Source organism: Acinonyx jubatus, chromosome A2 (genome assembly GCF_027475565.1).
Source record: "Acinonyx jubatus isolate Ajub_Pintada_27869175 chromosome A2, VMU_Ajub_asm_v1.0, whole genome shotgun sequence".
Classification (NCBI taxonomy): Eukaryota; Metazoa; Chordata; class Mammalia; order Carnivora; family Felidae; genus Acinonyx; species Acinonyx jubatus.
This window is the reverse complement of record NC_069383.1, coordinates 157,083,359-157,109,626: the sequence shown is the minus strand read 5'-3', so window position 1 is coordinate 157,109,626 and position 26,268 is coordinate 157,083,359. Positions and strand designations below refer to the sequence as shown.

Here is a 26,268-nt window from a genome sequence, read left to right as displayed (position 1 = left end):
TCAGGGGTTGAGGAGCTGTGCCAGGAACTAGAGATAGGGACCAAGATGTATTACACCGCACCAGCATCGGCCCCACCTCGTCTTCAGAGGCCCCTCACCACCCTCGGAAAAAGGTCCCTTTCCCGGACCCTTACTCCTCCACAATGCTGTCACCCCTGCAGCCCTGGAAGCAGAGAGCTGTTCTCTCAGCCTGGACCCTGGACTCTTAGGCAGTCAGACCCCGGGGCTGTGACGCCAGGCCTCCCAGGTTCAAGGCCCAACTCTGCAGCTTTCCGGCTGTGGGACGTTAGGCCGGTGACTTGCCATCTCTGGCCCAATTCCTCACCTGTGAGCCTGGGGCACCTACCTCACAGGCACCTTTCGGGGGGTGGGGTGGGGGGGGGCAGGGCAGGCAAGCCTGAGAGCAGCTTCTGGCACAGGGTGGCCCTTGAGTATCACTTCTTCTTTCGGACCGCCCCCCAGGAAGCCTTCTCTGGTCACCCCGGGCTCCATTGGCCCCACTTTCTGTTGTGCCTGTAAATGCCTGGCCAGGTGTCTGTGGGTTCATCCGTGTGCCTCGGGCCCAGCACTGCCATGGTTTCACCCCGAATGCCTGTTGCATGGACAAAATGGACAGTTTGAAGGACTGACCAAACCCCATTTCCAATGGCCCGCCAGGCCACCTCTGAGTGCTTCAGTCTCCCCCTCTCCCTCACTGAACCCCTGGGCCTGACCCAGAACCCAGGAAATCACAAAGAAGCAGGAGTTTGCATCAGCTGCTTTATTTAGGGGCTCGTGACCGACGGCGATCCCCAGCCCAGCCCCTTCCTCCTCTACAAAAGCAACTAAACAGGAAAAGGGGCTGTTCTGCCAGGTCCCAGCCACGGGGCCTGTGGGACTGTGGCTTTGAATCCCAGGCCACAGGCCTTGGGAGGCAGGGGAGGGGCGGGGGGCAGTCCAGTTCACACGGTGCTGGTGAGATGGGTGAGGAGGCTGGAGAGTCCCTTGGCAGCCTCTGCGGGGCTTGTCCTTGCCCAGAACGTCAGGACGCGGGCCCCGAGGAGGAGCAAGCAAGTTAAAGGCTTTCAGAGCCAAGGGAAGCACTTCAGGCCCCCGGGGAGGCCCAACAACCCCGCCTCAACTCCAGTCCGTGCCCACAGGCACGCTGCCACGGCCACACTCACACCCACACCCACTCCATACACGCAGAGGGCTGTGAAGGCCCTGGACCCACACCGCGGACCCTGGAATGTCTCTGGATTGGCACCCAACGGGGCAGTTCCACGGCAGGCAGGGTTGCCACGGGAGTGGGTCCTCTGCATCGCTACTGGTTGGCTGCCTCGCAAGCATCTATCCAATCGCTGTACACGTCCACCGGTTCTGACAGATCTGGGCCGCTGAGGTCAAGGGCAACCGGTGGCATCGGGCCCCTTCCCTGTACGCACCCCTCTCACTGGTGTCAGCCAGATCGCCGCCGCGAACCCTACACAAGTCAGCAGGTGGCGCCTTGTCCCCGCCCCGGGGAGGTCATGGCCCACAAAAGCGTAAGCAGGAAGGCCAGAGGAGCAAAGACTGGATCCAGTCCCCTCGCCCCTGGCCAGGTGCCCTAGAGCAGCCCACCCGGGGCAGGGGAGCCCTGACTGCCCCCACCCCTCCCCACCCACCCCACTTCCCCGCAAGAGCCTGGTTTCCCAAGGATACATGTGATGGGCGTCTGGAACTCCTCTAGGCACACGGTACACGAGATGACTCCGGTGTTGCGGGCCCGGTCCCTGGAACAGGAGGAGGAGGGGCTGGTGAGTAAAGGAGGCCGCGTCTATGGGTGACGATCGCCCTGAGTGGGAGGGCCTGGGGCAGAAAGGATGGTGGGAGCAGGGAAGCTGCCTCCCGACTCTGGGAGGAGAGGGGAGGCCCCGTTCCCCACTCACATTTTCACGTCACAAGACTTCTCGTGGTTGCAGAAGGGGCAGGTGAACTGGGTCTCTAAGGTGCCTGTCATCTTCTTCTTGGGGGGTGGCTTCCGTTTGGACTTTCTGCGCCCCATGTCTGTAGGAGGGCAAACCTGCGGTGGCGGTGGGGGATAGGAGTCAGCAACCCAGGGGACCCACAGAGCCCTCCAGCTCGATGCTCTAGGGGGCAGGCTGGGAAGAAGGCTCCGCCTCTGAGGGATGAGGCTCCCAGTCCCCAGGTAGGCGGCGGATCCAGGCACACTCTGGGCGGGGGATGGGAGCAGACTCTGGCAACAGGTGGCCCGAGTTCTAATCGTGGCCCTCCACTTGCTGGGTGGCCCCGGGCAGGTGACTTAGGCTCTCTGTGCCTCAGTGTTCTGTCAGTAAAACAGAGATGAGGCTGCTACCCACACAGGGGTCTGTGCGGCTGCCATGACAAACGGTACACGGAGTGCTGAGCACGGGACCCGGCCCACCCATCCTCGGCACCCAGGCAGGACGCCACTGTTCCTGGTGAGGATGACGCAAGAGGCTCTGACGGACCAGCTGCGCGGGGATGGGCACAGCCTAAGTGCCCAGAAGCCGGCACTTTTAGGAGCAGCTACTCCTCTCGTCAAAGGGACACACAAGGGACACCTAGGAGGAATGACACTCAAGGGATAGGACAGATCCTCCAGAGAAGCCCCCTGGGCTAACTCTCCACACACAAGGGGCTGGTGGGCAGAGACGGGGGGACAAGCATTTCCGGTCCTTGCCACATACCACGACCGAAGACAGGTGTCTGAGGGCCCCGGCCAGCGTTGGGGGACCACATGGGGCAGGGGGTGGTGAGGGACAGGCTAAACAGGGAGTGGGGGCAGGGGGGAAGGGTCTGGATGGATCCTGGGTGGGAGGGTGGGCAGTGGGGAGACAAAGGATGAAATCACTGCCTTTCTAGGGCATCGAGGAGTACAGGTCAGAGGTGTGGATACAGATGAACGCCAGGGCTGTTCAGGGTGGAGGGATGGCGGGGGGTGAGAGAGTCTCAGAGTGTGGCCAGAGAAGGAGGGACCGGGATGACTCCTAAGGTGGTGGGGGATGGACAGGGTGGGTAGGGGGAGAAGGTGGCATCATCCTCTGATGCCTAACGCACAGGAAGAACAAGATGCTGGGGGAAGATGATGGGCTCAAGCAGCAGAGGCACATCTAGGGACAGGTGTCTTGGAGACAGGGGCCTCCCACGCCAGGCACTGAGCTCAGGGTTCTAGGATCACCGTCCCCAGGCACTCTCCCCTCTCCCCGTCCCCCCTACACCCCACCTGTGTGGCTCTTCCTCCGTGACACAGGAATAAAGACCAGAATTCTAGAAGAGCTGCCTGCATTCCCGGTCTTCATTTCCTCCCATTCTCCCTCTACCCGCCCCCCCACCCCCCACCATACTGCTCCCCCCAGGGGGCAGTTCCCCGCCTCCTCAGGGCACTGGACGCACTGGTCCGTCCTCCCATCCTTCCCACGCGGCTCTCAGGACCCTGCACTCTGCCCCGGCCTCACTGATGGGGCCTTGCAGTTTCTGCTGATGCTTTCCCCCGGTCCCGGCCTGGACTTCCGTGATGATACACGAGCCCACGAGCTCAGTCTTTGGGCTCCTCTCCATTTGCTCTCACCTCCGTGGAGACCTCGCCCAGCCTCAGGGCTTCAAATGCCTCCTCTACACTGAGGCTTCCCGATCTGCCACCCTCAACGTTTCCTCTCGGCTGCAGACTGGCTCGTCTACCTGCCTCGGCTACACCCTCACCGGATGCTAACCCACTTTTTCAACATAACCCGTCCAAAACCCAAGCTGCTGACACCTCAACAGGCCCCTTCCGTCTTCCCCAGCTCAGCAGATAGCAAACCCATCTTTGCACAAACCTTGGACTCCCCCTTGATTCCTTCCACTCCCTCTCACATCCCTTATCGGATCCTGATCCTGCGGCTTTACCTCTAAAAGACATCCAGAACCTGCCCGCTTCTCTTCTCGCCAGAGCCAAAACCGTAGTCCGAGTCCCCAGTCCTGGTCATTTTCAAAACAGCCTCCCTATGGCTCTCCCTGCACCTCCTACCCTGTCCACCTTCCTCCAAATGTACATTCCACGACGGCAGGGACTTGTGTCTTTTCTTTGTATCCCCAGAGCCTACAACTGCTGGTGGCAAGAGCTGGCGCTCGACCAATGTTTACTCAATGAGCGAATGAACCAATGCCAGGCCCTCCGCTAACCACGGCAATGCTGCACTCAAGGCAGGCAAAGTGTCTGCTTTTGTGGAACTGCTGGTAGCCGACGGCAGACCCTTAACAACCTAATAAGGGAGATCATTTCCGTTACCAGTAAGTGCTATGAGATGAATCAATCAGGGCTAAGGGAATACTTCCGGAATGGGGCAACTTCACCTAGAAGCGGGGTGGGAAGGACCCTCTGGGTAAAAGTCATTTAAACTGAGGCCTGAATGATGAGAGAAGGCGACAGTGCCAAACAGTCCAGACTGATGGAACAGCAACTGCAAAGGCTCAGAGGCAGAAGCAGCTCCCCCCCCTCCCACCCCCCGACAGAGCAAGAAGATTGGTACAGCGGAAGCTCAGGGAGCAATGGGGAGAAAGGGTCTGAGATGGGCCCGCAGGGGAAAGCAGCCAGAAGCCCCCCCCCCCCCCCCCCCCCCCCGCAAATGTAGCCAGTTCTATAGCCCCTGCCTCACCTGCTCCGGGGAGTGTTCTGTTTTCCCAAAGCCTGGCCCTGGGTACCACCTGTTAACAGAATCACTTGAGGGATGCTCAAAAATGCAGATTTCTGAACCTCATTTCAGATCTGCCCCTAGTGGAATGCAGTGGTGGGGCGGGGTGGGGGGGGACACGATTTACCCACTGCTGAATCCCCATACCAGGCACGGTGCCTGGTATGCATTAAGCGCTCAGTAACTACTTGTTGAACGAACAGATAAGGCTCCCGAACCAGAATCTTGTTTTATCCGGCGTCTACGGCACCCCCAATCGCACACCAGAAAGGGGGTCTAGCCTGTACACAAAGCTCCAGGGGCCCTGCCTGCCCTATGGCGACCTAAGTCCAAGCGCGCCAAAGGGGCCTGGAAAAGGGATCGGCTCCCAACCTTCAAAAGGCGGAGGGTCGGCGGTCCCTCCAAGCTCACCGAGGCTTCGGCGTCGCCTCCCGCCCTCCGCCTGCGGGAGCCAGGCCTCCGAGCGGCCGCGCTTAGAGCGCTGGGGTCCGGGGGAGTCAAGCTCCCCGGCCGGCCACCCCCCCAACCCCGGGGTCCTCGACGCCTCCTCCAGGATCCCGTGAGCGCCCCCCCCCCAGTAGAAGATCGCCTAACCCGGCCTGGCCCCAAAGCCCGCCCCTGCGAACAGTCACCTACACTCGCCTCCCCTCGTTGCGACGGCCTCGTTCACCCGGGAGACAGTAGCTTCCGGCCCCAGCCGGAAGCGGAACCCCCTCTCCTCCTCTAACCTGCGGCCGGGAACGCCCCGCGGGGAGGCCCCGCCTTCTCCCTCATCTTTTCGGTGCACATGCGTACTCGCACACCCTACCGGGCGGCGGGGTCGCAGTGCGCCTGCGCGAGGGCGCTGGCGCCGTGGCCTGAGGCGGTGCGCGCTGCCGCTTCTGAGAAATTGTCGCGGTGCCGGCGGTTCAGCGACGGTGGGCTGGGCCGGACCGGCGTTGGAAAGGCATCCTCGCTCTAGGCCGCGGCGTCTGCACGTGTCGTGTCTCCCAGTTCAAGCCTCAGCCCCTCGCAGCCCGCCCGGATCTCCCCAGCTGCGGACACTTTCAAAAGATTTCCGTGCTAAGGAATTGCAAATAGCAGTACGGCTGAATCGTGGTGAAGGGGGAGATTGTAGGACGCTCTTCTCAAACGTTAATAAGAGCCTGCGGATCTGATTAAAATTCAGGTCTGATCCATTAGGTCAGGGGTGTGGTCTCAAAGGCTGCATTTCTAACTAGCTCCCCGGTGACGTCCGTGCCGCTGGTCCGCGGACCGCGCTGAGCGCCGAAGTTACAATAGAAGAGATTGCACAGGCAAACAAGGGCCAGATCACGTGGTCTCGTGGGCACCTTAAGGACTCTGTTGGAGTCGGGCGAGGAGAGAATAAGGCTTTACAATTCCCACAGTTTAGGGGAGAGGCTGGACATAAACATAAAAGGCTCAATTACTACACCCTTCAGCTCAGCAGAGGAGAACGTATGGATCTCAGAGCATATGATGATGGAGGGGGCTGCCAAGCTAGTCTGAGGGGTTAGCGAAGGCTTCTCCGGGAGGCTGCCGCTCAGGTTGAAATCGAAGGCTGAGCGGGAGTTACACAGAAATTGCACCTGCAGAACTTCTGATGGAGGGAAGGAGAGAACGGAACAGACACTAACCTGTCTTGGAGCCCCTGGGGGCTCCCTCTCACTCAGATGAGGAAGGTGCAGGGAGAAGTCCAGGGTTGTGTTCTAGCCGTGATTTTGGAGACGAGCAAAAGGAGGGATGGAACAGGCCCGTGGAAGAGGAGTCTGGAGGTCAGGTGAAGGATCTGGAAGTGATTTTGAGAGTCATTCACCTAGGGAGGTTATTTGAAGCCTTGGGGCCAGAGGAAGTCACCTGGTTTCAGGGTGAGGGGCAAAGTATAGCAAAAGAAGAGGGCTAAGAAGGAGACCAGGGGCACCCCAACCTTAGATGCTAGGAGGAGGAGTCAGCAAGCGACTGGGTAGGCCAGTGAGGTAGGGGGAGAGAGAGGTGGGTGATCTTTCCCAGAGCCTTGAGAAGGTATTTCGAGACAGGGTGGTCAGCTGTGTCACCTGTGGTTGAGAGTTTGACTAAGACGTGGAAAGAGAATTGACTGTTGACCTTGCAAGTGTTTGGTCCCTGGTGACCTTGATAAGAGCCGTTTCCTGACAGTGGTCAGGAAAGTAATTTGGAAGATGGATTTTAGGTCGAGCTATCTTCAGGGTGTCCCCTAGGGGGCAGTGTTACCCTTGGAACTGACTCTACCGGACTCTTTTTCTCTTTTTTTTTTTTTTTTTTTTCATTGCTCCTACAAACTTGTGCACACAGGAGGGATCGATTTGCTATTTACACTTAATAGTCAAAACACGTACAGGTAACTTTGGTTTTAGTAGTTACACAATTCGTAGTGCAACTCGGCCATAGTATTTATGGACTATCCCATATCTGCTCATGATTGTGGGGTTTGTTTCTTTCTCATTCTCTTTGTTCCTATTTCTCTCTCACTCTCTCCCACTGTCTTTCCTTCCCAGCTCTATTGAGATATGATTGGCAGACAATAAATCGCATGTAAACTATGTAATTTCATGTTTTGACATACGTGTACACGCATGAAACCATCACCACAATTAAGATAGAGAATGTTTTGGGGTGCTTGGGTGGCTCAGTCGGTTAAGCGTTCGCCTTCGGCTCAGGTCATGATCTTGCAGGTTCGTGAGTTCAACCCCGGCTTCCGGCTCTGTGCTGACAGCTCAGAGCCTGGAGCCTGCTTCCGATTCTGAGTCCCCCTCTCTCACTTCCCCTTCCCCGCTCATGCTCGGTTTCTCTATCTCTCTCTCTCAAAAGTAAATAAACATTAAAAAAAAAAAGATAACGGATGTTTCCATCACCCCCCAAAACTTTCTTCGTGTCTCTCTGTAGTCCATTCCTTCCCCTGTGCCCAGCCCCTGGCATCAACTGACCTGCTTTCAGTTCCTTTATGTAATTTTCAGAAAGTCATATGAACAGAATCGTACATTCTGTAGTCTTTTGAGTTTCGCTTGCTTTTGCTCAGCTGACTCAGCTGGAGACTTGTCCATGTCATGTCTATCAGTAGTCTGTCCCATTTTATCACTGAGTCATAGCCCATCGTGTGGATGGACCACAGTTTGTTTCTCCTTGCACCTATGGATGGACGTGGGGGTTGTTGCCACTCCGGGGCAATCATGAACAGAGCTACCCTGAGCCATCTTATTCAGATGTGGATGTTCGCGTTCGACTCCTGTGGTGTTTTATTTCTGTATTCAAGCATGTGGTCCCTCTGGGTTTTATTTTTGTGTGTGTGGTCTGAAGGAGGATCAGGGCTCTGTCCTCTGGGGAAATTGACAAGGCAAATAACACCTTCCCTGTGAAACTGCAGCACCATCTTCCACCTGCCTCGCGGTCTCGTGTGTTCTCGAACTTGTTTCTGGATTTCCTGCGGACGTTTGCTCCGAGCTGGCGTCACGTTGCTCTGATGACCGTGCATTTTCGCAAGGCAGGTCTCTCACCTTCTTATTTGTGGTTCTTGGCCTTCGAGGGTGTTGAGGGGGTGGCCTGACCTCCAGGACGAGCTGCTGGCTGCAGGAGGATGCGACTGCCGGTCCCGGCACCTGGGGTGAGGAGTGGAGTGGGGGAGATGATAACACCCATGATGGGCGAGTCACAGCCGGTTGCTTGGGAAGAGTGAGAGGATATGAAAGCCTGTGGCTGGCCTTGAGAATCTCTGGCACCCAGTTTTTTGAAGTTTAGAAGGCATCTTTCTAACAATGGCTGCGTGCTAGCTGGCCTCGTCCCCCGGGCTGGATGGAACCCCTCTGAGCCCGAGTGTCCTCCCTGCTTTCTTCTTTTTGCTGTTCCTTGGGTCCCCAGCTGCCTGGTGCTTGTGCTTGGTACATGGCAACAGCACTTGGTCGTTGTGGAGAAGGGGGCCTAGGTGACAAGCCCGCTCCCTGCCACTCGTTCCCTGTGTCAGCTTGGGTGGGTCACTTCTTCTTTCCACGTGCTGGGCCCTGTGAACAGGGACATTGGGCTAATTCCACGCTCCAGGCCCTGTGAACAGGGACGCTGGGCTGACTTCTGATTCAGATCCCTGCCCTGCCTGGAGCCTCTGAGTCAGTGGGAACAGGCAGGGTGGCTGCGAACCGCCTTGACTCTTGTGGTTCAGATCAAGGGTCTGCCACTTCCTGGGCATAACCTTGGGCACGTTACTTACTCTGTCGAGTTTCTGTAATGTCCTCAGAGAATCGAGGATGATTCTGGCCCTTGCCTCATGGGTGAGGATTAGAAGCGATGGTGTTTTGGGGAGTAGAGCTCGGCTGGTAGTAGTAATCCCAGGAAGGAACTCAGGGCTGGCATTTTGGTAAAATAGCTTTGCTTAATTTTAACAGTTAACACATGCTCCCCGGGGTTGTATCTGTAACAGATTCAACAACATCAGCTTCTATAAAGTAGCGAATGGAAGGTGTCACACTCCCTGAGTTCCTCTCCCTAAAACTAACCTCAGTTACATTTTATCCAGGTTGCAATTTCATTTCACTCAGCTCAGGCTGACAGTTGGAGCCAAACAAGTGGGTCCCTGCCCTGTAGCGGCTGAAGTGACAGTTGAGGGAGGGGCCAAGGGAGCACTGGGACCTGCCCTGCGCTGGGTGGCCCTGGCTGGCTGTGGGTGGGTGTTACTCAACTCCCTCCCAGAGGGGAACTGGGCTTGTCTGCAGCTTTCAGCATCCACTGGAAGAAACAGGCCCTCATGCAGCTCTGCTTCTGGAAGTTTTCTTGCGTACATACTTGCACAGATGTACAAAAAGCATGGGGCCAGGGGCACCCACTGCAGTTGGTTGGTAAGAGGGAAAGACTGGAATGGATTTCAGCAGGCCCGGCAAGGAGCCAGTGACATCAGGTGGGAGCTCCATGGCTGTCATATAGAGGGACTCCTGGGGCACCTGGGGGGCTCAGTCAGTAGAGCATGTGACTCTTTATCTCAGGGTTATAAGTTCAAGCCCCATGTTAGATGTAGAGATTATTTAAAAATAAAACCTCGGGGCACCTGCGTGGCTCGGTCAGTTAAGCGTCCAACCTCGGCTCAGGTCATGATCTCGCGGTTCGTGAGTTTGAGCCCCGCGTCGGGCTCTGTGCTGACAGCTCGGAGCCTGGAGGCTGCTTCGGATTCTGTGTCTCCCTCGCTCTCTGCCCCTTCCCCACTCGTGCTCTATCTCTCAAAAATTAAAAACATTAAAAAAAATTTTTTTTAAAAAGAAGGGCAGTCTTTGGGGAATATATCTGATGTATCCTACCAATCTGTCTGTACACATAGGAAATGAATGCATAGGGTCATTTATTGCAGCGGTGTTTGAGGATAGCAAAATTATTGGAAGCAATTCAGGTGGCCCTCGGTCGACGGCTGGTTCGGAGACAGTGGGTAGGCATATGGCAGGACCTCTGTAGCTGTGGAAAGAGCCAGAAGTTCCCCTGAGATCTGATGGGCAGATCTCCAGATATAACAGACAGAAATAGCAGTGCGAAGTGAACCCATGGGCTATGTGAAATGCTTCAGTCTCGATTGTGGGGGTGGGTTTGTGGCTATGTGCCTTTGTCCACAGTTGACAGATTGCACACTCGCAATGTGTCAATCACACGTCCATAGAGCTGGTTTGAAAACAACAAAAAAAGCCGGGTGCAGATCAGTGGGCAAGGGGAGAACAAAACTTCACGTTTGCTTTTTATTTGAGTAGAGGAATCCTGGAAGGCAACAAAGCATTTATAAGAAAGTTGTTTCCTTCTGGAGAGGGGGACCGAAGTACAGGGAGGGAGGGAGATGTTTCACTTTTCCATAAACTTTAGATTTTTGATGTATGTGACTGACTGCATTACCAGTTCCATATCAGAGTGAACAAAAAGGAATCTTTTGTCACGAACAGCCGAGTTGTGGTTAGCAGAAAGAGCGTGCGCAGAACTGTGTGTGTATCGTGTTGTTTTGTGTAAAAGAAAAAGGTGGGGGGATGTTTTTATTACAGAGGCATCCATTTGGGCAGGAAAGAAACAGTGATGGGGGGCCGCCTGGGGAGGTGGGCACAGAGGAGGAAGCCTTGATTCGTCTGGTAACCCTTTTGGTTTGGTCTGTTTGTTTATTTATTTACTTATTTGGAGAGAGAGAGAGAGTGAGCAAGCAGGCGAAGGGAAAGAGAATTCTAAGCAGGTTCCGCGCTGCCAGTGCTGAGCCTGATGCGGGGCTTGAACCCACGACCCGTGAGATGGTGACCTGAGCCGAAATCAAGAGTCTGGATGCTCAACCGACTGAGCCACCGGGGCGCCCCCTTTCCGTTCGGTCTGTACTTCAAATTGCCTCCACGCGTGAGGCCCGCTGAGCGACGAAGGGGCAGCAGGGCCCGGCAGCACCCACGGGTGATGTAACACGCCAGCGAGGGGAGGAGAGAGACGCCGTGGCACACGTGCAGCCTCTGCAACTATTTTTTTTATTGAATATTCGGCAGTGACAGGTGCTTGGTTCAGGAGAAAGCTTTCCCTCCCTGCCCCCCCACCGCCTGGAGCTCAGGTTGGACAAGCTCGGCCACGGGGCACGGCACGCCGGCTGGTCCACGTGCCCACGTTGCTTTCACAGACGCGGGCATCCTTGCCACAAGGGCCACCTGGCGCCACCGCTCCTCGTCTGTGGTTCTCCTTCTGCTCCGCTGCAGCTCCACAGGCCCGTGAGGAAGCCTGCCCACGGGCACGCGGCCCAGCGGGGCCCAGCCACCCGCCGGCAGGGAGGCCCCCCCGCCTCAGGCCCTAGAGTGGCGCACGCGTGGGTGCTCGGGCCTGGCTCGCCTCGGCAGTCTGGTCTTGAAGAGGGACTTGCCCGAGGCTTCGATGTAAGTGACGCTCATCTCTTTGGGGCTGATCTCCACGTAGGCAAAGCCCCCCAGCGAGTCCTCGGCCCCGTAGTGGAAGCGCAGGTAGCCGTTGGGGACCTTGCGCATATGCTTCCTCGAGGGGTCCATGAAGTTTCCGGCCCCGCTCAGCACGTAGCCCACGCCGTTCTCGTCCTGGAGGTACTGTGCACGGAGGGCGCAGGGTCAGGGTCAGCGGCCGCAGCCCCTCGATGAGGCTGACCGCGGGCTTTGTGCCCCCCCTGTCTCGAATCCAAGGTCGGGTCTGTCCCCGACCACAGCGTCACCTCGGGCGAGGAGCAGAAACCCTCTGGGCCTCAGTTTCCTCCCCTGTAGCAATGGACTGATCCTGCTTCACAGCTAGAGAAGCGAATGAGCAACTAGCAGCTGGTATGACGGATTTCGGGAAACTTTGGGCTCTTTTCCTGGTTAGACACCATACAGCTTGAGGGACATTCGGGAGACCGCCAGGCGGCAGGCTGATCCCGGTGTGCCGTGTGGCACGCCGGCTGGGCTGGGGGCCCTTTCCTCACCTCCCCCGCAGACCCCTCACCTGCAGGTTGTGGTCATGGCCGCACAGGTAGGCGGTGACCTTGTATGTGGCCAGCAGCGGCATCAGCTGCTTGACCAGGCAGCGGGTGGGCCCGTGCTCGGCGATGGACCACACGGGGTAGTGGCCGGCCACCAGCACATAGTCCTCCTTGGCCGCCGCCAGCTGCTTCTTGAGCCAGGACAGCTGCGTGCGGGCCAGCGCCACGTCACGGGGCCTCTCAGGCTGCTGGCTGAGGAAGTCGTCTGAGTTGCCACACAGCGTCACCGTGTCTAGCATGAAGATGGCCACAGACACATTGGACCGTGGGACTTTGAAGCGCAGACGGTAGTAAGGGCTGGGGAAGTTCCTGCGGAGGAGACAGAGGCACAGGGCGCCACCTCTTGAGCAGACGAGGCCCGAGGCCCGGGTTCGAGCCCTGGCTTCGGCTCTCGGCTCTCGGTCCCCCTGGGCGAGGCGGGGGCGGGGGGGGGGGGGGGTGCGGCATGGCTGGGGGCCGGCTCACCAGCGCTGAGAGATCCTGGAGTAGGCGATCTGTGCGGAGACGTTCCCCAGGTGGTCGTGGTTGCCAGCCAGCACGTACCAGGGCACGTTGCGGAGGGAGGAGGCAGAGAACACATCCTCGAAGGTCTCCTGTGGCACACAGAAGGGACGCCCCACCCCCACCCCCAGGGTCAAGCAGCTACCCCGAGGCTCCCACCAAGTGAGGGGCCGAGGCCAAGGGAGACACGGAGCGCCCCAGGTGCGCGCAAGCGTCAGCTTCCCTCTGCCCTCCCCAGAGTCCCAAAGGTCGAGCGGCTTTTCCACGTATGACCCCCCACCCCCACTCCGGGGTCACACACCCGAAACCTCTTGTCGTTGGCGTCCTGCACGCCAGTGAAGTAGAAATTGTCCCCCAGGGACAGGATGAAGTCTGTGCCTAGGATCTGCACGGTCCTGGCAATCTCCTTGGCATTGGCCATTTCCCGGGCTGTGTAGAACGGGGCATTGGGGACTCCTCCCCAGTCACCCACAGCCACAAAGCGCAGGACTGGGTTGGCCCCGTCAGCCAGGGGGAGCACCAGTGAGGCTTGCAAGATGAGCAGTATAGTCTGTGTGTCCATCTGGGAGGGGAGAGACGGAGCCTGAGGGCCGGGGGCTGAGGCCTGGGCAGCAGGCCCGGGAGACCCCTGCAGGGCTGGCCCCGGGGAAAGCCTTGGGTGGGGCCCTAGTTCCCAGGACCTCAGGGCAGCAGGGCTGGGAGGGTCAGAGGGTAGGCGGGGCCGGCCTGGGCTGGGGAAGGGGAAGGGTGGCCGTGCGGGCCCATTCCGGCCTCCCTCGTCCCACACCCCGCACTCACCCTGGGGGAGGCACAAGCCAGTCAGCCGGGGGCTCAGAGAGGCAGGTGAGCTCCTGGGCAGAACTGGCGGTCACTGAGCCTTTATTCCCTGGGGCGGACGGAAATGGATCATTAGTGAGGATGATGCAGTTTCTCCGCAGACTGTTCCAGAAGCCCTCCCCTTGGGTCATGTGAGCTTTGGAGTTCCCCAGTGCTGGACACGGGATTCGGGGTCGGGGGCTGGCCCACGTGCAGCCGCGCCTGCCCTCACGGCCTCTAAACGTGCCCACACGAGCTTGCTTGTGTCGTGGGCCCCGGGGCACCCGGTGAGGTGCGTGAGCTGGGTCTGGGGCTGAATGTGTGCACCCCAGCCCGACACCTCCTGTGCGTCCATGTGCTCCGGGGACGCGCTTGCTGCCTGTGCACGGGTGTGTCTGAGCTGTTTCCTGTGTGTAGCCAAGCGTGCCTGCCTGGGTCACATGTCTGCTGTGTGCCTGGGAGTCCTTTGTCCCTGTAGATGTGCGCACTGAGCCTGCAAGGCCCGGGTGGCGTGTCTGTGACATTCGCTTGGGCTCTAAAGTGGAACTTCGTGGGACGCCCATCTGTGTCCCCGTTCTGGGCCTGAGTCAGGTTGTGTGTGTTTGGGTTGAGTGTCTCACGTGAGTTGTGTGCCTGGTGGGTGATGTGTGTTTGACAACCTATGGGTTTGAGTCCCAGGGTCACCTCCCTCCCCCAAACGCCAGGGTCTCCCTTTTCCAGGAAGTCCTGCCCACACCTTCCCCTCCTCCCCACCCCCATTCCCCACAGGAGGAACCCAGGCGGGGAGGCAGCTGGTGACACACCTTGTGACCACTGATTTTTGACCCTCACACCCTCAGCGGCTGCCCGCAGCGCCCCCCCCCCCCCCCACCGTGGCCGCTGCCCCTGAGAGTAGGCAGGCACTTGGCCAGTGGGACCCCTGCCCTTGGGGCCCGTCTGACCTGCCCCTCACCTCCCTGCCTTCCTCCACCCGCCCTGATTCGTCCCCTGCGCACTCACGGCGGGTCCCTCCAGTCAGTTGCGAGGGCGCACGGGGGGGGGGGGGGGGGGGGGACTCATCCAGCGCGGAGGTCACCTGCTCAGCGAGGTGAGGTGACCTGCCCCCGGTCACCCAGTGCGGGCTAGCCGGTTGTGCCTCCCGCCCCCGCAGTTCGGACAAACAGGAAGTGGGTCACCGGGGCAGGCGGAGCCCCCTCCCGCGGGGCCGTGGCGGAGGTCACGGCCGGTCTCACCTGCCGGCAGCGGGGCAGGCGGCGTCGCGGGGCCCGGACGGCTGGAGTGCGGGGCGCTCGCGGGCTGCCGGGCTTTGAGGAGGCGGCGGCCCTCTCCGCCCGGCCCGCGGGCCCCGGGCCGGCCCAGGTGATCCCCGGCGGGGAGGGCGGGCGCCTCGGCCTCCTGGGCTCGGGTGTCCTCCCGGGCCTGGCCCGCCGCCCCCGGAATCCTGCTGGGCCACCGAGCGCCGCCACGCCTCCTCCGGGGTGCAGGCAGCACGTCTGTAAAATGGGTTAGAGCACCCCGGGGGACGGCCCAGGCCCGCCGATTGGGCTGCAGCCCGGGCCGGTGCCGGGGCCGGGGCCGGGGCTCAGAGACCGAAGTTCCTCCCTCTGCCTCCCCGCCGCGCGGGTCGAGCCGCCCCCTTCCTCCCCACCTGGGGCGCCCACGGCCCTCGATCACTGGGTCGGGCCTCACCCTGGGCTGGGCCACCCTCTAGTGAGGAAGTTTGTCGTCTTCAGCCTCAGCTTCCTGGTCTTTAAAATGGGCGCGAGGAGGGCAGGGGCCCCAGGGTGGCTCACTGGGTTAAGCATCCCGCTCTTGATTTCCGCCCAGGTCAGGATCCCAGGGTCCTTCCGTGGAGCCCCGCTTGGGCTCCACGCTGAGCGTGGGGGGCCTGCTTAAGATGCCCTCTCTCTCCCTCTCTCTCTCTCTCTCTGCCCCCCTCCCCCGCTCTCTTTTTCAAAATAAATAAAGTGGGCGTGAGGGCGGTAAAGTCAAATCTTCCCTTAAAGATTAATTCCAAATAGGGTAAGTTGAAATGCTCGGTCCCGCAGCTAGAACTCAACCCTTCCCGCCTCCTTTTCCATGTGGGTTGTACTCAGAAGAGGTAGTGACTTTCCTTCAAAGAATAAAGTGTGGCAAAGCAAAAGACAGGAACCTTACCGCGGAGACACCTGACAGACACCATCTTAACCAAATGGTCCAGGCTCACATAAAAAAGTGTGCTTTGAAAATGGGCATGATCAGGGGCGCCTGGGTGGCTCAGTCGGGTAAGCGTCTGACATGATCGCAATGTTTGTGAGTTGGAGCCCTGCATCAGGTTCTGTGCTGATGCCTCAGAGTCCGGAGCCTGCTTCGGATTCTGTGTCTCCCTCCCTCTCTGCCCCTCCCCTCCTTGCGCTCTCTCTCTCAAAAATAAACATTAAAAACATTTTTTTTTGATCTCACCGACCATGAGTTCGAGCCCCGCGTCGGGCTTTGGGCTGATGGCTCAGAGCCTGGAGCCTGCTTCCGGTTCTGTGTCTCCCTCTCTCTCTGCCCCTCCCCCGTTCATGCTCTGTCTCTCTCTGTCTCAAAAATAAGTAAACGTTAAAAAAAATTTTAAAAAAAACCACATTTTTTAAAAAAATGAAAATGGGCATAATCCAAGGAAGGTAAAGTTTGATTGAACGGGCATTGAACACCCACTGTAATGCCCAGGACTGGCTGACTCAGCAGCAGTGAACAGGACAGACCGGAATTCCTGCCCTGTTGGGGCTGACATGCTAGGGAAATTCATACTCTAGCTGTTAATTGCTTTCCTTTCTTTGGGGGTGGGGTGGGGTGTTCTCTTTTCATTTTATATTCCGTGTGCTGTTTGGATTTTTGTTTGAAAAGTCTTGTTAATAGGAGCACCAAGGTGGCTCGGTCAGTTAAGCATCCAACTTCGGCTCAGGTCATGATCTCGTGGTTTGTGAGTTCAAGCCCCCCATTGGGCTCTGTGCTGACAGCTCAGAGCCTGGAGCCTGGGACCTGCTTTGGATTCTGTGTCTCCCTCTCTCTCTGCTCCTCCCCTGCTCTCAAAAGTAAATAAACATTAAAAATTAAAAAAAAAAAAAGTAAATTCAGGAAACAAAGACCTCACTCCAGATTCAGGGCAATGGGTGTTTTCTGGGGAGACCACGAGACAATGCAGTTGGGGCTGGGGACGAGGGGGATTGGGGAGGTAGGTTCTATTTTATCCCTACTGTTTTCTTTTACCGAAAAAGGGGGGGAAATTACCCAAAGCATTTAGGACTAAGTGTTAACATTTGCTTTTTTTTTTTTTTTAAGTTGATTTATTTATTTTGAGAGAGAGGGAGAGACAGATCCCAAGCAGGCTCTGTTCTGTCAGTGCAGAGCCCGACTCAGGATTCGAACTCACGAACTGTGAGATCATGACATGAACCGAAACCAAGAGTCTGTCACTTAACCAACTGAGCCACCCAGGTGCCCCAACATTTGTTTCTTTATGTGGAGGGCACAGGGGTTTTAGGAGCTATCTTCTCTGCTTTCTGTGTGTGTGTATTTTTTTTTAATTTATTTATTTTGAGAGAGAGAGAGAGAAAAATGAGTGCAGTGGGGGAGGGGCAGAGATAGAGGGAGAGAGAATCTGAAGCAGGCTCTGCATTGTCAACACAGAGCCGGATGTGGGGCTTGAACTCAGGCACCGGGAGATCATGACCTGAGCCAAAGTAGGATGCTTAACTGACTGAGCCACCCCGGCGCCTCTGTTTATGTATTTAGCGTGAGATCACACAAAATTATCGTTATTATCTTTTTGTAACACGTGGTCTTTATAAAAAAAGTAACAAAATACTGAACAATAGAAAGAAAATATGACACTCGCCAGTGACACTCTTGCCCAGAGAGTTACTACCCATTAATTTTTTTTCTGTCAATTTTTCTATGCCCACGTTTGTCTTCAGAAAAATGAGATACTAGTGAGACTTACCATTCTATAGCTTTTTCAAGTGTTAACATTTCCCATATTTTTTTTAAATGAGAAAAATGCAAAAGCTTGGGCACACGATGAACTAAACCAGACTCAGGGGCGCCTGGGTGGCTCAGTCAGTTAAGCGTCCAACTCTTGGTTTCAGCTCAGGTCCTGATCTCACAGTTGGTGAGATCGTTCGCGAGATCGAGCCCTGCATCGGGGTCTGCGCTGACAGCGTGGAGGCTGCTTGGGATTCTCTCCCCCGCCCCTGCCCCTCCCCCACTCGCATGCACACGCTCCCGCTCTCTCTCTCTCTCTCAAAAATAAGTCAGTTGGGGCGCCTGGGTGGCTCAGTCGGTTGAGCGTCCGACCTCGGATCAGGTCATGGTCTCGCTGTTCGTGGGTTCAAGCCCCGCGTCGGGGCTCGTTGCTGACAGCTCAGAGCCCGATGCCTGCTTCGGATTCTGTGTCTCCCTCTCTCTCTGCCCCTCCCCTGCTCACGCCCTCTCTCTCTCTCTCTCTCTCTCTCTCTCAGGAATAAATAAAGATAAAAAAAAGTTTAAAATAAATAATGAATGAATAAACTTAAAAAAATTACACAAAATAAACCAGGCTTTGTGCTGAGCATGTAACGAGACCTCACGCATTCCTGGCTTTATGTCTCTGGTCACCTCCTGCGCTCTCAATGAGCTCTTATCCTTCCACCAGCCCTGCGGAGCCCTGTTCTGCAGATTTCCTGTGGCGGTGGATGGGGACTTGGCTCACTCCCGCCTTGCTTCCCAACACCAACGTCAATCCCATGGTTGAGTTCCTCCTTTGACTTCTGGAAGCCCTGCCCCCCCCCCCCCCTTCCCCTTCCCCTCTCTCCTTGCAGCCACACTCCTGCGGCCTCTCACCCTTCCTGGAACAGAAGCTCACTCCGACCTCAAGGCCTTGGCTCTGGCCATTCCTCCTGCTACAAGGCTCTTCCTTCCCCAGATATGCCGGGTGGGGACTCCCCCTCCCCCCGCCCCCCCATCGTGTTCAAGTTCCGGTAACTTCACTAAAATGCACCCCGCCCCCACCTGACTCCTCTCACCCTCCGCACCCTCCCTCCCTAGCCCTTATCACTCTGCCTGCCTGACACACCACACACCTGTTTATCTTGTTTTCTGTCTGTCTCCCTCCCAGAACGAGCTCTTTGGGGACAAGAACTTCCTTGGTCTTGATCACGGCTACGTCTCTGGCATCTAGAATCTGGAACACACAAGGGCTGTTTCCGGGGAATTATTTGGGGAATGGTGGAATGAAGGAATGCCCTTTTCAGACACACCCTTCCCTCCTGTCTGCACGCAGCCTCCCCCCCTGCTCTCCTGGCCTCATCTCTCCAGTGGGTTCCACCAGATCTCTTACAGCTGGCTTCAGGTCTAACCTTGTTGTTGTTTATAATCCACCCGGGACACAACTCTTGGAGATATTTCATTGACCCCGATTACATTCTGCGTCCCGCTCCTGTCTAGGTAGTGTTCAAGTCACTCTAAGGACAACTAATTCCCACCACAGGGCCTTTGCACTTGCCTTTCCCTCCACCGGGCCACTCTCCCTCATCTTGTTATTGAGCACTTGGCTCAAATGCCACCTCCTCAGACTATCCTGACCTCTTGGCTCGGTTAGCAGCCCCATCACCCACTCCCCTAATCTCTACTGTTGCCAACCACCCCTCCCCACCTCCCCACTGGGCGTTCCCATGAAAGCAGATCTGAATGGACAATGGGACATTCGGTGGGGGCGGATGGGGGCACAGTGTTAGCATTCCTTCTGACAAGAGCAGGTCAGCGAAGGGAGGTGTGCACCAGACCGCCATGGGTAAAGGGGACACAGGAACGAGATCCTGGAGCCATGGAGTGTGGACCTGCTCTGGAGGTGACAGGTTTGGAGGATGGGTCCTGAGCTGCGTTTTTACAAGATCAGTCTGGAAACAAGCAAGACAAAGACAGATCTGTGTGTGTATGATCTATTTGTTTATATCGATTCATGTCTAATTTAGCAGTCTATGCATCCATTTGTCTATTTCTCTATCTCGACTTTATCTATCTACCCATCCATCTGTCACACTATATCATGAATCAGAACTACAAGTGCTGGTGGCTGTACCCCAAGAAGAGATTCTGATGCCAACAGGAACCCAATTAAAAATGGCACCCCGACGTCCGACTTCGGCTCAGGTCACGATCTCGCGGTCCGTGAGTTCGAGCCCCGCCTCGGGCTCTGGGCTGATGGCTCAGAGCCTGGTGCCTGCTTCCGATTCTGTGTCTCCCTCTCTCTCTGCCCCTCCCCCGTTCATGCTCTGTCTCTCTCTGTCTCAGAAATAAATAAAACATTAAAAATTAAAAAAAAAAAGTACGGCACCCCGGGATGCCCGGGTGGCTCAGTCGGTTGAGCGTCTGACTTCAGCTCAGGTCATTATCTCATGGTTCGTGAGTCTGAGCTCCACATTGGGCTCTCTGCTATTGGCTCAGAGCCCGCTTCGGATCCTCTGTCCCCTCCAACCCGCCCCCTCTTCTGCTCAGTCTCTCTCTCAAAATAAATAAGTAAGCTTAAAAAAAAAAAAGGTATCCCTAGAGGGGATTGCTTCGGGAAATTATTACTTTCTACTTTATTCGTTTCTGTATTGAGTTTGTCTTTACAAACTGTAAGCTGGTGACGTGTCTGTGGTCAGGAAAACCATGGTCACCTGAATAATCATTCTGATGAGAGCACAGGTGGTTGTTGATCGAGGGTGAGCCCAGAGCGAGGGGGCTGGCATCTTGGCATCGGTGCTCCAGGATGGCTGTTCAAAGGTGGTCGAGCCCGGGGGCTCTGTGGCCATCTGCCCGGGTTCAGATGCCAGCACGTCGGCTGCTATTTAGCTGTGTGACTGGGGGCTAGAGACTTTACCTCTCTGTGTCTTATTTCTTCATCTTTAACACAGATGGTGTTACAGTTGTTCAACACAGGGTGTTGTGTCGATCAAAAGACCCGCAGCGGATGGAATGTGCGGGACGGTACCTTGTACCTAACGAGGACTAGCTACAAGCAGTTACCAGAGTTTATTGTCATCGCTATTATGTGTGTTATTGGCATAGACTAGGGCAGTGGCAATTTGGATAAACTGAACGTGTTCAAGAGGCAGAAATGATCAGTTGGGGGACCAACCTCTCATCTCAGTTTGGCTGGGACTTCCCTGACTTTAGCCCCAAAGGCCCCACCGCCCGAGAACCCTCAGTCTTGGGTGAGAACGGGAGGACAGTTGGTCACCCTAAGCTAAATCTTGGGTCCCAGTGGTGAGGAGGAGAAATCTCTGGCAACTCCTTAGCTCTTGAGCCCGGGGAGTGAGAAGCACCCCGAGGAAGAGACAGACTGAGCGTCAGGATCGGTGTTTGAGGAAGTAGGCAAATCCCAGTGTGCACGGACTGAGTCTGAGGGGGCCTCTTGCCCGTCTGGGTGAGAGAAGAGATGTTTTCCTGTGGGCGCTCAGGACAGAGGTCCCCGCATTTTGTTCTGAAATATTTCCAACGTACAGCCCAGTTCAAAGGATTGTGCAATCGCATGGCGAATGCCCTCACGCTCCTAGATACGGTAATTAACATTTGAATGTATTTGCTCTGATCCCTGCCCGTCCGGCCATCTTACGTTTTACTCATTTTAATACGTCACGGACACCGGCACTCTTCCCTCCCCAAGCTTCAGTGCTTCTTCTATGAACTGGAGTTCAATGTTTGTTGACCGTTCTTTTCTTCGATGTGAAATTTACATACAATGATGTGGACAAATCCCAAGTGTACCTTGCCCCGCGTGTCTCGTAAACCTCGGCTAGAGCCATTAAAGGAATAGCTTATTCACCCCCAGTGAGAGTCAAAGCAAACACTTTAGAATAACCAGAGGCAGCTAGGGCTTCGCCGCTTGCCGAGCCTTTGTCTGTGACGTGGAGCAAGTGACTTAACCTTTCTGGGCCTCGGCTTCTCGTCTCTGAAATGGGACTAGGAAGGGTACCCACCTGAGGTCAGATGTCATTGTTGCGGATATGAAACGAATTATCTATGTAGAAACATCGGGGAGGGCCTGGGCCCCAGGAGGTGCCGTGGAAACACTCACTTTTAACATTACCCAGCTGCAACAAAGGAAACAGAGTTTGGGGAAAAGAAATAACAGAGTAAACATGTTCCTGAAAAATTTCAAAGATGGCCAGCGCCTGTCGATGTGGGATCTGCATGGGTGTGGGGAGACAGGTGGAGAGAGAAGGAGGCTGTGAGCCAAATCCTGGTCCACTGCCTTAGAAAATCAGCAGGTGGGGGCTCCATTCACCTATGGGTGGATAGAGGGAGCCTTCCCGTTCAGAATGGTCGGTGGAAATGACCAGAGAGAGAAAGCGAGGATTCCGCAGGTGTTTGCCATTCATTACATGCTCTGCAAAAGGGCTCATCTGTTTTAATCATGTGCACTTGCTTTTGTATTTTTTTAAGTGTTTATTTTTGAGAGACAGCGCGTGCATGAGTGCGGGGAGGGGCAGAGAGAAAGGGAGAGGAAGAACCCCAAGCAGGTTCGGAGCCGACAGCACAGAGCCGGAAGCGGGGCTCAAACCCCTTAAACCGAGATCATGACCCAAGCCGAGACCAAAGAGTCGGATGCCCAACGGACTGAGCCATGTTTTTGCATTTGTAATTTAAATTTAATTTGAAAAACACAGACACGATTCCTGCACCTGCTACAACACGGATGAACCCTGAGGACATTATGCTGAGTGAAATAAGCCAGTTACAAAAGGTCTGTATGATTCCACTTATAGGAGGTTCCTAGGGTGGCCAAATCTGTACAGAGCTAAAGTAGAAGGGTGGGTGCCTGGGGCTGGGGGAGGGGGATGGGGAGTTAATGTTTCATAGGGACAGAGTCTCAGTTCTGCAAGATGAAAAAAGTCCCGAAGGACAGAGGTGGTGATGTTGGCACGGCAACGTGAAATGTACTTAATGCCACTGAACTGTGCACTTAATAAGGTAAAGATGGGGGCACCTGGGTGGCTCAGTTAAGCGTCCGACTCTTGGTTTCGGCTCAGGTCGTGATCTCACGGTTCATGAGAGTCTGGCTCTGCGCTAACAGCAAGGACCCTCCTGGGGTTTCTCCCTCTCTCTCTGCCCCTCCCCTGCTTGCGTGTGCGCCTCTCTCTCTCAAAATAAAATAAAAAAAAAATGGTAAAGATGGCAAATTTTATGTTACTTGTATTTTTACTAAAATTAAAAGCTGACACGCAGAAAAGCACAGAAGGTCACCCCCCACACACCCCTGTACCTCCACATGAAGAAGCAAAGTCAACATCTGGTCGTAATTGCTTCCGATACACATTTTCCTTTTATGAAAGAAAAAAACAGGGATGAAGTTGAACCGTTCCCCCCAACTCCCATAATTTCGATTCAGAAAGTCCCTAAATAGTTGCACCCCCATGTTGATAGCAGCGCTGTCGACAATAGCCAAAGTATGGCAAGAGCCCAAATGGCCATCGGTGGATGAAAGGATAAAGAAGATGTGGTTTATATGTATATACAATGGAGTATTACTCGGCAATCAAAAAGAATGAAGTCTTGCCATTCGCAACTACATGGATGGAACTGGAGGGTATTATGCTAAGTGAAATTAGTCAGAGAAAGACAAATATCATATGACTTCACTCATGAGGACTTTAAGATACAAAACAGACAAACATAAGGGAAGGGAAGCAAAAACAATATAAAAACAGGGAGGGGGACAAAACATAAGAGACTTTAAAAAAAATTTTTTTTAATATTTATTTATTGAGAGACAGAGACAGAGCATGAGCAGGGGAGGGGCAGAGAGAGAGGGAGACACAGAATCCGAAGCAGGCCCCAGGCCCCCAGCTGTCAGCCCAGAGCCCGACGCGGGACTCGAACCCACGAACTGTGAGATCATGACCTGAGCCGAAGTCAGACACTTAACTGACTGAGACACCCAGGCGCCCCTGCCATCTATAATATTTAAGCGATTTCAACCTACTACCCCCCCCCCTTTTTTTTTTTAAGAGAGATCAGGGAGGAGCAGAGGGAGAGGGAGAAAGATTCTTAAGCAGACTCCATGTTCAGCGGAGTCTGACACGGGACTCGATCCCACAACCCTGGGATCTTAATAAAATTAAGAGTCGGATACTCAGTCAATTGAGCCACCCAGGTACCTGAACCCATCATATTTCAAAACGGATCCAAAGGCCTATCCAGTGGCCTCTTTGCAAGTGGTGGTCCACTTACCCAGGTGTATAAGTAACATAATCGCTGTAATTTGAACCAAAGGCTTCAGGGAAACTGTTTCTAAAAGCATAATTTAAATGGACTACGGGGCTCGTGGGTGGCTCAGTCAGTTAAGTAAGTATCTGACTTCGGCTCAGGTCATGATCTTGCGGTGGGTGAGTTCGAGCCTGCGTGGGGCTCTGTGCTGACAGCTCAGAGCCTGGAGCCTGTTTCGGATTCTGGGCCTCCCTCTCCCTCTCTCTCTCCCCCTCCCCCGCTCATGCTGTCTCTTGCTCTCTCAAAAATAAATAAACATCAAAGAAAGAAAGAAAGAAAGAAAGAAAGAAAGAAAGAAAGAAAGAAAGAAAGAAAGAAAGAAAGAAAGAAAGAAACTATAGATTTACAAAGTAATCACAATGATGGTTTTTTCTAGGCACCAAAGCTGTCCCAAACCCAGACACTGCCCTGAATTTGTTTGCTTTGAGGAACCGGTAAGTCAGTGTGGCTGGAGCAGAGCGAGTGAGGGGTTAAGTGGGGCTGATCTAATTTAGGTTTTGCATAATTTCTACTAGCTTGGATTTGGGGTACGGCTACAGGGTGGGATAAACTGGGTCGTAGGGGTTTCCCCTTTACCCATTAAAAAAAAACAAAAGGTGTGGGTGTGTGTGTGTGTGTGTGTGTGTGCGCGCGCGCGCGCGCGGAGGTTTCGGCCCGGGGAGCTCAGGGGACACCGGGCAGGGACCTGAACGCCGAGGTGCCTTTCTCAGACCCTTGATCTGTGTGCTGCTGCCCCCGCGTGGTCACAGCCTGAACTGCAGCCTCGTCCTGCCGACAGTGTTTCCGTTTTGGTGAGCAAAGGCTTCATCCCGCCCCCCACCCCTGCCCCCCTGTGCCCCGCCTGGAGCGTCCTGCGATGGATCCGTCCTAGGACTGCTGCAGAGAAACTCCGAATGAGATACCCGGGGTTTCAGATGCTTTCAGAATAACCTGAGGGGCTGTAGGCTTCTTGGGAAATTGCACAGTTATCTGCTCCGGAGAGACTCTCAGACGAGGTGCCTATGGCAGTATCTTCAAGAACCAAGGGGAGTTTTCAGGAAGGCACAAGAAGCAAGGACATCCTAGGCAGAGGGAAGGGCATGTGCAAAGCAAGGTCAAAGCTGAACTCCTGAAACATTCCCCGCTCTCACTTGCCTTAACTGCTCCTCTCAGCCTGGGTCATGGGGTCACCATTGGAACCCACACCTAATACCTGTCCTAACTCCCCTCTTGCTCTCACCCTGACACCCTCCATGGCTACCACCCAGGGCCAGGCACCCATCACTTGGGTGGCTGTCCCGGCCTGTAATTCCTGATCATCTACTGCTGTCCTGAAGAGGGAGCATTAGGCAAGCTGACCCCCCAACCCCCACCCACCCCACCCCCCCACCCCAGGTGGGATTTGTGTGACATTCCTCAGGCACTCCTGGCTGCCCAAGAGCAAAGGAAAGGAGAAAATACATGGTTAACTGATAGAGATCACAGTCATGCAGGACAGGAGTCTCCATTAGTTTACAAACGTCTCGGTAAATTACAAGAAAAAGATAATCCTATCAATAGCCTAATCTCCAGAAACCTATGGGCTCAGTTTCCTGGAGCCCCAACGTCACCCTCCCCTCCACAGCGATGTGGGGAACAAAGGCAAGAAGAAACTGGCAGGTGAAATTAAATTTCTTTATAACCCGCAGCCCATTGACAAATACTTGAGGCAAATACAGAGTATAATGGTTCTCCAGCAACTTCCTACTGTGTTGTTTTTTTTTTTTTTTTTTGAGAGAGAGAGTATAGGCAGGGGACGATATAGGTATAGGACGATACTGAGGCCTCCAGTATTTTAGGAGTCCTCTTTAGCACATGAAAGTCCTTCAGGAGGCCCCCATTTTGCCTTTACCCACCCCCCCCCCAACTCCACAATCCCAGGGCAGCTCTTTCTGCCCATGAGTCCTGTCCCCGTGCTTTAATAGAGCCACCATTTTGCACCGAAGACATCTCGAGAATTCTTGGCCATTGGCTTTGAAGCCCAACACTTCAAACCACACTAGTAATAACAGCAGCTACCTGGGGCGCCTGGGTGGCTCAGTCCGTTGAGCGTCCGGCTTCGGCTCAGGTCATGATCTCGCGGTTGGTGGGTTCGAGCCCCGCGTCGGGCTCTGTGCTGACGGCTCGGAGCCTGGAGCCTGCTTCCGATTCTGTGTCTCCCTCTCTCTCTGCCCCTCCCCGCTCATGCTCGCTCTCTCTCTCTCTCTCTCAGAAATAAATAAACATTAAAAAAAAATAACAGCAGCTACCTCTATTTACATAATATCAAAGCATGTCTCATGCAGTTTAAAGGTGGCTTCAGAATGGCTTCATCACCTCCACTTTGCCAAAGGGCATGCTGAGGTTCAGAGAGCTCAGGGGACTTGTCTGAGGTCACCAGCCTGGGTAAGAAGGCAATTCTTCCCGACTCCAAACCTCAGGCTTAACCCCAACACTCTATGCCCTCCGTGACCCATCTCTGGTGTGAGGGGTTAACTTCTTTGCTATTCCTCTGGCTTAGTCACTCAGCCTGCGATAACAGAACACCGTAAG

General features: G+C 55.2%; 2 protein-coding genes across 6 annotated transcripts; both read right to left on the bottom strand.

Annotated features, from left to right (window-relative positions):
• Window positions 1-745: 745 nt before the first annotated feature.
• On the bottom strand, window positions 746-5,442 carry ELOF1 (elongation factor 1). 4 transcript variants are annotated; one of them, XM_053219878.1, is made up of 5 exons: window positions 5,310-5,411; window positions 4,638-4,686; window positions 1,908-2,041; window positions 1,681-1,751; window positions 746-1,373 (listed from the first exon to the last, which is right to left on the bottom strand). In XM_053219878.1, the coding sequence occupies exons 3-5, from the start codon at window positions 2,021-2,023 to the stop codon at window positions 1,330-1,332; spliced, it is 231 nt and encodes a 76-aa protein (XP_053075853.1). In that variant the 5' UTR covers window positions 2,024-2,041; window positions 4,638-4,686; window positions 5,310-5,411; the 3' UTR covers window positions 746-1,329. The 4 variants fall into 4 exon arrangements, with proteins under 4 accessions (XP_053075853.1, XP_026905991.1, XP_026905987.1 ...); XM_027050190.2 differs by having other exon boundaries at window positions 746-1,368; window positions 5,310-5,404; XM_027050186.2 differs by lacking the exon at window positions 4,638-4,686 and having other exon boundaries at window positions 746-1,368; window positions 5,310-5,442.
• A 5,747-nt stretch (window positions 5,443-11,189) lies between these two features.
• Window positions 11,190-15,143, bottom strand: ACP5 (acid phosphatase 5, tartrate resistant). Of its 2 annotated transcripts, none has more exons than XM_027050239.2 (6): window positions 14,697-15,143; window positions 13,447-13,534; window positions 12,950-13,210; window positions 12,613-12,740; window positions 12,111-12,456; window positions 11,190-11,722 (listed from the first exon to the last, which is right to left on the bottom strand). In XM_027050239.2, exons 3-6 carry the CDS (start codon window positions 13,208-13,210, stop codon window positions 11,450-11,452), a joined length of 1,008 nt encoding a protein of 335 aa, XP_026906040.1. In that variant the 5' UTR covers window positions 13,447-13,534; window positions 14,697-15,143; the 3' UTR covers window positions 11,190-11,449. The 2 variants fall into 2 exon arrangements, with proteins under 2 accessions (XP_026906040.1, XP_026906041.1); XM_027050240.2 differs by lacking the exon at window positions 14,697-15,143 and adding an exon at window positions 14,464-14,618.
• Window positions 15,144-26,268: the final 11,125 nt, after the last annotated feature.